General features: G+C 43.7%; 1 protein-coding gene across 1 annotated transcript in view; it reads left to right on the top strand.

Annotated features, from left to right (window-relative positions):
• Nucleotides 1–391: 391 nt before the first annotated feature.
• The window catches only part of MAP6 (microtubule-associated protein 6), a 92,976-nt gene continuing 83,464 nt past the window's right edge, over nucleotides 392–9,903 (top strand). Inside the window, exon 1 of the mRNA XM_006875424.1 lies at nucleotides 392–1,317. Within this exon, the coding sequence (XP_006875486.1) occupies nucleotides 431–1,317 (887 nt within the window). The 5' untranslated portion in view covers nucleotides 392–430. The remainder of the gene's footprint in view (nucleotides 1,318–9,903) is intronic.

Genomic DNA, 9,903 nt, shown 5'->3' with positions numbered 1-9,903 from the left:
CCTACAGCCACCTCGCCTAGCGTCGCCTCGCTCGGCCGGGGTCTGCGCGCCGCCGCAGCCGCAGGGAGGGGCGCGTCCCAGACGCTTTCGCTGGATACTCGGGGACGCGATTCCTCTCGCCCTTCTGCGCCCGCAGCCTACTGCGCTTCTGAGACCTTTGCTGGAGACTTCCAGTGCCGTTTGCCACCGGTAATCTAGGGACTTCCAGATTTTCTCAGTAACAGCTTTGCCGGCCCGACCTTGGGGGTCAGGCACTCTCTCCCCGGTGCTCTCTAAGGTAGGAGACCGAGGTAGCTCAGGTTGACCAGGGAAAAAACAAACGGGGGCGACCATATTGGCTGATTGGGGGCCTGAGGGCTGAAAGAAGAGTAGAGACTTGTTTGAGAACCACAAAAAAGAGCGGAAGGAGCCAGATTTTGCAGCCAGCATCATGGCGTGGCCGTGCATCACTCGGGCCTGCTGCATTGCCCGCTTCTGGAATCAGTTGGACAAGGCGGACATCGCCGTGCCGTTGGTTTTCACCAAGTACTCAGAGGCCACCGAGCACCCCGGCGCCCCGCCGCAGTCACAACAACCACAAGCGCAGCCAACACACGCGCCCCCCTCGGCGCGCGCCGTCGCCATAGAGACCCAGCCGGCCCAGGGCGAGTTGGATGCAGTTGCCCGGGCAACAGGGCCCACACCGGGGCCGAGCGGCGATCGAGAGGCCGCGGCGACCCAGGCCCGAAGCGGCCCAGGCACTGGCTCCTCCTCCGGCTCCGGCCCCGCGGACTCAGTGATGCGCCAGGACTATCGCGCATGGAAGGTGCAGAGGCCCGAGCCGAGCTGCCGGCCACGCAGCGAATACCAGCTTTCTGACGCGCCCTTCGAGCGCGAGACCCAGTATCAAAAAGACTTTCGTGCCTGGCCGCTGCCCCGCCGGGGGGATCACCCTTGGATCCCCAAACCCATGCAGATCTCCAAGTCCTCTCAGGCCCCAGAACCCATCCTGGGGGCGCCCAAGCGCCGGCCGAAAAGCCAGGAGCGCTTGCCGGTGCAGATCGCCGCTGATGCACCGCAGCAGGAGGCAACCCCTATCGGAGCGGGTCGTCTTGCGGCCGGAAAGGCGTCAGGTGGGGACGAGCGCGACACAAGAAGGAGGGCCGGGCCCGCCTGGATGCTGCGCCGTGCCGAAGGGCTGGGGCCCGAGCAGACACCGCGGCCAGAGGCCCAGGCCCAGGCGACGGGCCCCGAGGGTGGAAAGGGGCGTGCGGTGGCGGACGCCCTCAACAGGCAAATCCGTGAAGAGGTGGCGAGTGCTGTGAGCAGCTCCTACAGGTGAGACGCGACTGACCTAGTCATCCTTGCCCGCTCCGGTGGACTGTCCAGACTCATTCTCGCCATCGCCAAGTCTCACATCCTGCCTCCCTTCCTGTCCTAGACCACGCCTCACCCCAGCCCCACCCTAGGTACCCTCCCATCGCAGGCTTCTCTTCTTCCCATTCCTGTGTGAAAACAGTATTATCCATTGTAGCCTGCTCAGTTTTCGCGTCACCACCTTAGCCATCTTTTCTCCACACAGCCCCACCTCAGACACCTGCTGCTCAGCAGAGGCCCTTTACGATTTTTATCCTGTTCCACCTAACTTACCTGCTGCATTACCCTGAATGCTGCCCCCTTGCTGGCTCAGCTGTTGCCCATCCTGCCTAGTTCAGCTCACTTGTCTCTTTATACTTCCCTCTCTTCTCTCAGTCCCTGGGAAACACCCAAGCACCACACCCTTTTCTAATTTCCCATAGGGCCTTTACAGATCACCCTCCTTCTACCACTCATTTTGAAGTCAGATTCTGCCTCTTACGAGCTATGGCATATTGGGGAAGTTTTGTTTTGTTTTAAACCTTTCTGGGTCTCAGTTATCTATAAGATGCAATTAATATTAGATATATTTTAGGATTGCTTACCCATTTATTTATTTTATGTTAAATAGTCAACATAGTTTTGAGTCTATACTGTATATATGCTAAGGAGCTCTGGTAGTGTAGTGGTTACGAATCGGGCTGCTAATCTCACGGTCAGCAGTTCGAAACTACCAGCTGTTCCGCAGGAGAAAGATGAGGCTTTCTGCTCCTGTAAAGATTTATAGCCTCAGAAACCCTGTACAAGGTCTTATGAGTCGGAACCGACTCCAAGGCACATAACAACAACAACAACAACAAGGAGCCATGGTAGCTCGATAGGTAAGCCTCAACTGCAAAGTGGAAGGTCAGGGGTTCTAATACACCAGCAGTTCTTTGAGCGAAAAGACACTCCTCTCATACAGATTATAACCTAGGAATCCTCTCATACGGGTTATAACCTAGGAACCCCTATGGAGAAGTTCTACTCTGTCATATAGGGTAGCTATGAGTTGAAATCGACTCAAAGGCACACAACACAATATATAACAGGCACTGGGCTAAACATTGTGAGGATTAAATAAGATGATTCTGGAAAAGAGCTTTTTTTTTTTTTTTTTTGCTTAAAAAGCTTGATTTCAGTCCTACTTTCTACCTGATGTCTCATTATTCTAATGTCCACTTCCTATATACCTCAACAGCCTTCTCCCTTATTAATGTATTTAGTTTCTCTCTCTCTTCATGTTCTCCAGATGTGTCTCTGCCTTTCATTACCAAAGACCCTTTCTTCAACACATTTAGACCCTTATAAATGAATGCCTTCAAGCATAGAAACATTTTCTTTGTCTCGCTCAATGTCCTTCTAGAATTTTCCATCTGCAGTGACCTAAGCCTGTTCTTCCAGCCTGTTTTCTCACCCTTCATCCATCCAATATGTATTTCTGAATGCTTAGCTTTCTGTCTTGCCCTTTATATTTCAACCCAAATAAACTAGCTAACAAATCACAGTTGACTCTGAACCTGTAACTTGGTCTTCGGGTCTCTTGGGGGACAGATATTCATGATGAGCAATTCAGCAAGAGGTGTTTAAAATGTGGTGTATGGGAGTCTTTATCAATGCCACAGCCAGTTGCCTCCTTGCTATGGGAGGGTGTGATGGGCAGGACTGCAGTCAGTGTCCTTTGCCAAGACCCTGTATGAAGGCTTGTGTTGGATTGATGTCCTTTTATAATGAATATGACAAACACGTCCTCATGTGCTGAGGTAAAAAAAAAAACCTCATATGTGGGCATCCTCTCTTGTTAAGACAAAATCTACTTCCGTCCAGGTTTTAACTCTGGAAAGCATTTCCCAGAGAGAAGGGGCAGCTAATAGTTAGCCCCTAGTCCATCTTCCTGGATTCCAGCTCCCTGTTGGCATATCTCTTTTGGTGTATTGCTATCATGACCACACTGGTCCCCCAGGAGTATACTGCTTCCATTTAAAGCTTTGGATCAAGCAAGGATACATATCCTTTTACTTGGTTCATAGCCAAGAGGAGATGGAACTTTCGCGATATCTTCATACGGCTACCAAGGGAGGATCAAAAAAATAAAAGAAAGACAAGCAAGGGTCATAAAAAAACAAAGCCAAGATGTAGTTTTCTGATCCCTCCAGGACTTTCTTACTGATAAGCTCTATTTCGTTGCCTCAGATTCCTAAATTTGGCCCAACTTCAGAGATTTTTGGTCTGGTTTCTTCTTCCTAATCCCATTCTACCTCCCTGTGGCAGGTGGTATTTTACGACCCACCAGATGGGAGTTACCCCTCTTCACCTCCATGCGGTCAATGGCAACCAAGAGGTTCCAGATTCTCAAACTTCCTTGGGTAGCCCTACTCAGTTTTGTTTCTAACTTGGCAGGATTTGTTTTGTTCATGGATGATTGTCCAAATGGTCAGAGAGTGGACCACCCCTTTAAAATACAACCCACTCCAAATATTTTAGTTTGTACCTTTGTTCCATACAGCCTCTTCCTTCAAAACAATACCTTAAAAGCAACTCTTCACAGCTAAGGTTACATATGGACTGAAAGTGATTGGGTCAGGTAGGAGATGGCTACACTCCCACAGTTGGTGAGAATGAGGATTCTTTTCATTGGTCACTGGAATCCCATCAACCTATCCTGAAAAATATCCGAGCATCTCAAACAACAACAAAATGTTGTTTTTACAATTTGAGTCTTCTGTAAGATTTAATTATCTACTTGACTTTGTGGCCAGCAGTGCCACTTTGTGGCCAGCAGTGGATTTCTGGTGTGGCGCTGTAGAATCAGCACTGCAGAACACAAGGTTGGCATTTCAAAGCCACCAGCTGCTCCTCAGAAACCCTGTACAGAGTGACTATGGGTTGGAATCGACTCAGTGGCACTTAACAACAACAACAACAATACTGCTATTTTGCAGCATGACCAAGAGAGTTTTGAAACATGAACAGAATGAATATTGCTGAAAGATATCAGTTTCTTTAAAGGACAATTTAAAGTAAATGACAAATTTGATATGAAATTTAACAGTATTTTTTGTCCCAGAAGAAAGATTCGGCAATAATAGGGAAATGTATGTATGAAAATAGATATAAAGAAATAGAATATTCTATAAATTAAATATACTATAAAGAAAAAATATGCCTGGGTATTATAGGTTTTTCTAGAACATTGCTTTTTCTTTTCTATTGCTTTACATTAAGGTGCCCTGGCAGTGCTCTGGGCTAAGCATTGGGCTGCTAACCACAAGGTCGAGGGTTCAAACACACCAGCCCCACCAGAGACAAATGAAGCAGTCTGCTCCTGTAAAGATTTGCAGTCTCAGAAACCTACTCTTTTCCTATAGAATCAGTATGATTTGGAATTGACTCCATGGCAGTGGATTTTGTTGTGTTTTGGTATTGCCATGTATTCTTTCTCTTACTATGATTTGGGATATTTCCTGAATTTGAGTAGGACCCATGCCTGCTGTTGATGAGTCTGACATTGCCTTAGAAATGATGTTGGACTCATTTGAATGAAAATTTAGTTACAAACCTTTTTCTTCTTTCTTCCTGTATTAGTTATGGTGCATTTAGATCTCAGTGACTGGTTCATCTCTTGGACTTTACAGATGGCATCTGTCACATGGCATATATGTAAGCCATTTCCTTAAACAGAGAACAGAAAAGCAATCTATCTGCTAAACATATTGATCTATAGTGTAAAAATATTCAGCAACCAAAGTCATATATATACATGCTAATTTATTCTATCCTACAATACAAAGTCAGTAGATAAGGACATTGAATGTCTTATGGAACTGTGATTTTGAGAAATCTCTCTTATTTAGCAGTTCATGTAATTCGTAACACATCTATCTATATTAGCCTGGTATTTTTACATTCAAGTGGTATCTGAGGCATACTTTGGAATTATTCATAATCAGAAGGTTGATTATTTTTACTACATTAATTTTAGATGATATAAAACTGAGAAGCATGCTTGGTTTTTATTTTTGTTTTTTACCCTTTTTAATGTTAAGGATGGATTTTACTGGTCAGGCATTTGTGACTTTATACTTGGCATTCTCAATTAGAATGAAATGAGGCATAAGGCAGGGATTAAAATTCCCCTCCCAGTAAACCCCCTTGCCCTGGCCATCAGTTAGGAGGAATAGAAGAAGGAGCAGGTGCTCCCCATAGAAATGCTAATGAGAGAGACTTTTCCTGGAAGAAATCAACTGAGGCACCAGGAGGTAGAATGAATAAACCAGAGGCAAATATTTGGAAAATGAGAGCAGTGACAAGGAAATCAGAAAGAAAAGGAGGCTTTAATATCTGCCCTTCGGCGTTCCATGAAGTTTCCATCTGACTTAGCTTATGCTATGCAGAGCTTTCCTGACTCCAACTGCCCATTACCTGAGTTTCTTCCTGGATAAGTCCCAGCAATACTTCAAAGCCAGTCTCAGATGCTGAATCTTTGATGGTAACTTCCTAAGTCCGACATTCAGAATTCGTTTTCTTTAAATCCCCCTTTACATTCTGTACTCTAATCGTTGTCAGCTTGATCTTAAAATACTTTTGAACATATCTGCCTCTCCTAGCAGATCAGAAACCCCTAAAGAGAAGGGGCTGAGTGCCATATCAACTTTGAATTGAAGGAAATATTTAGGACAAAATTTGGTGACAATTTTATTCACATGTATATTGATTCTTTCATTTAGTCGAGTTTATTTTAGAAAATGATCACTAAGCCTCTGATATGTACCACACAGGGTGCTGAGTATACCAAATGAATGTTACAAGCCTTGATTGTTGTTAGGTGCTGATGAGTCAGTTCAGACACATAGCAACCCTATGAACAACAGAATGAAACCCTGCCCTGTCCTGAACCACACTCACACTCATTCCTATCTTTGAGCCCATTGTCACAGCCACTGTGTCAGTGGATCTTTTTGAAGGTCTTGTTTGCTGACTTTCAGACCAAATATGATGTCCTTCGCTGGGGATTGGTCTTTCTTGATAACATGTCCAAAGTATGTGAGACAAAGTCTCACCATCATCATTTCTAAAGACCATTCTGGCTGTACTTTTTCCAAGACAGATTTTTAAAATATGGTTTTGTGGGTTTTTAACCAGTCTGTTTAATATTTATATTCTTCACCAACACCATAATTCAAAGGCATCAACTCTTGTTCAGTCTTCTTATTCATTGCACAGCATCTGCATACCAGGCAATTGTTGTTGTTGTTGTTGTCAGGTGCCATCGAGTCGGAACCGACTCATAGCGACCCCATGCACAGCAGAACGAAACAATGCTCGATCCTGGACCAACCTCACCAACGCTGCCACCCCCGATTCCATCAATGATGCCACCTGGCCGATCCATCTCGTTGGAGGTCTTCCTCTTTTTCTCTGACCCTCCACCCTACCCAGCATGACATCCTTCTCCAATGATTGTTTCCTCCGGACTACATGTCCAAAGTAGGAGAGACGAAGCTTAGCCATCCTGGCCTCCAAGGAGCACTCTGGCTGCACTTCTTCCAAAACAGATCTATTGGTTCTTTTGGCAGTCCATGGCACCCTCAGTATTCTCCTCCAACACCACAACTCAAAGGCATCAATTCTTCTACGATCCTCTTTATTCACTGTCCAGCTTTCGCATCCATATGAGGCTATTGAAAACACAATGGCCTGGGTCAGGCGCACCCTAGTCCTCAAGCTGACATCTCTGCTCTTCAATACTTTAAAAAGTTCCTGTGCAGCAGATTTGCCCAGTGCAATACGTCGTCTGATCTCTTGACTGCTACTTCCGCGAGTGTTGATAGTTGATCCAAGAAGAATGAAGTCCTTGACAACTTCAATCTTTTCTCCATTGATAAGAATGTTGTTTATTGGTCCAGTGGTGAGGATTTTTGTTTTCTTGACATTGAGATGCAATCCATATCGAAGGCTGTGTTCTTTAATCTTCATAAGTAAATGTTTCAAGTCCTCTTCACTTTCAGCGATCAAGGTTGTATCATCTGCATATTGCAGGTTGTTAATGAGTCTTCCTCCAATCCTGATGCCACGTTTTTCTTCATAGAATCCAGCTTCTCGTATTATTTGCTCAGCAAATGATTCTGAGGGCTATGCCACCGGTGTTTTAAATAACCAGCAGGGTCACCCATGGTGGAAAGGTTTCAGATGAGCTACAAAACAAAGACAGACTAGGAAGAAAGAGTGACAAACTACTTCCGAATCGCTAGTCACTGAAAACTCTATGCATAGCAGAGAAACATTGTCAGATATTGGACTGGAAGGTGAGAGGGCACTCAGAAAGCGATTGTGGAAAAAAATGCCTACTCAAAGTAGGGTTGGCCATAATGACATGAATACAGTTAAGCTCGGGGGAGAAAAGCACACAGAACCTGCATTTGCTGATGGGCAACAACTTAAAATGAGGAGAAACAGCTGTAAACATCCATTGAAAATTGGAACATGGAATGTACGAAGTATGAATTTGGGAAAATTGGAAGTGGTCAAAAATGAAATGGAATGCATAAACATCGATATCTTAGGCATTAGTGAGTTAAAATGGACTGGTATTGGTCATTTTGAATCTGATAACCACATGGTTTACTATGCAGGGAATGACAAATTGAAAAGGAATGGTGTTGCATTCATCGTCAAAAAGAACATATCCAGATCAGTCATGAGGTACAATGCTATAAGTGATAGGATAATATCCATGCGCTTACAGGGAAGCCCAGTTAATACCACTATTAGGCAATTGTTAATAACCCTTATATAATGACATTGTACCTTCTTTAATCAAAATGAAATTCAACTCCTAGAAGCACTAGAAGTAAATGTTCAAATGGTAGTGGGCAGCAAGCACCTTACAGATGTGACTCTGGAGGTACCCACACTTAGGCCAGTGGTCCTCAACTTTGCCCGCACATTGGTTTCACTGGAGAGCTTTAAATACCGATGCATAGATTTCCTGCCCAGAAAATAGGATTAATTAGTCTGAGATATAGAGTCCTGGTGTGACACTGTAGGATAAACACTGAATTACTAACCACAAAGTTGGCAGTTCAAACCCACCAGCCTCTCCCTGGAGACCCTATAGAGGGTCACTATGAGTTGAAACCAAATCCATGGCACTTAATAGCATGCATTTAACAGCCACAACAACAATGTTGTCCTTCAACAACAATGTTATCCAACAAAAATGTTGTTGTTGTTCTGTGCTGTATAGTCTGTTCCAACTCATAGCGACCCTGTATAGGATTTCCAAGGAATGGCTGGTGAGTCTGATAATGCACTGGACTGAAAGGTCAGTTTGAACCACACACAGTGCCACACCAGGACTTCACAACAACAATGGCCTGGGTAAATGCAAACGCATAGCTTTTCATTTATTTAAATCGGTTGTGTCCTTAACCTGTACTTTGTCATTTTCTTCACGAAAGCCTTTCATGTCGCAAATCTTATTTGATTTTGGGGGATTTGGGTGGGTATATGTCTAGATTTTCTGTTTTATTCCATGGGTTTGAGCTAATGCCATGCTACCTTTTTTCCTAAAGAATGTTCTGATTATTGTTCATATTGTGATTACTATATTTTATTACATTTTCTAATTTGTGCTTGCTGATATATGTTAATTTTTGTATGTTAATCTTGTATTCAGCAGCCTCACCACACTCTAATTGGTTTTGTCTGTGGACTCTCAAGGATTATTTATGAAGATACTTTATGTTTTTTTACAAATAGCAATTTATTGTCTGCCTTTGCAGTACTTATTTATCTTGCTTGTCTTGTGTTGCTGCGTTGGTTACGACCACTGGAGTAGTTTTGAGTAGTAGGAGTGGTATTGGGCATCTGTGTGTTGAGATATGAAAATGCTTCTAACGTTTTATTAAGTATGAAGTTTGCTCTCTCTATAAACATTTTTTTCTTCTTCTTTTGTGGGAAAGTTCCCAATGGTTTGTTCCAATGAAACAATACATAAATACTGTTTATCTTCAAGTGAAGAAAAAAAAACAACACACACACACACACATTGTTTTTCTTCTTTCTCCTTTTTAACTACCTTCCCCATCACCCAAGTTAACACGTGTCTACCCTCTACCCAATGAATAATTCTCCCTTCCCTCCTACCTTTGGAACCATCATAGAATGTTTCTTTTAGCATGAAATTTTTTTCTTGACTTTTTACAGTAGTAGCCTCAAATAATAATTGTCCCTTTGCGACTGACTAATTTCACTCAGCATAAAATGTCCTCTGGGTTCCTCTATGATATGCAGTGTTTTGTAAATTCATCATTATTCTTCAGTGTTGTGTGATATTCCATTATTTATATGTATCAACATTTTTTTTTCTTAAATGTTTTATTGTGAATTATGTGATAGTTTACATGGGAGAACATTAGTTTTACATTCATTCTATCGTATATCCTCTCATTGCCATGGTTACAATCCCCTCCATGCAATCCTTCCCCCATGCCCCCCAGGTCTTCAGCACACAGTTGCTCTCTCTCT

Source organism: Chrysochloris asiatica, unplaced genomic scaffold (assembly GCF_000296735.1).
Source record: "Chrysochloris asiatica unplaced genomic scaffold, ChrAsi1.0 scaffold00326, whole genome shotgun sequence".
In the NCBI taxonomy this organism is placed as follows: Eukaryota; Metazoa; Chordata; class Mammalia; order Afrosoricida; family Chrysochloridae; genus Chrysochloris; species Chrysochloris asiatica.
The sequence above is the reverse complement of the archived record's forward strand: the minus strand, read 5'-3'. Positions and strand labels throughout refer to the sequence as shown.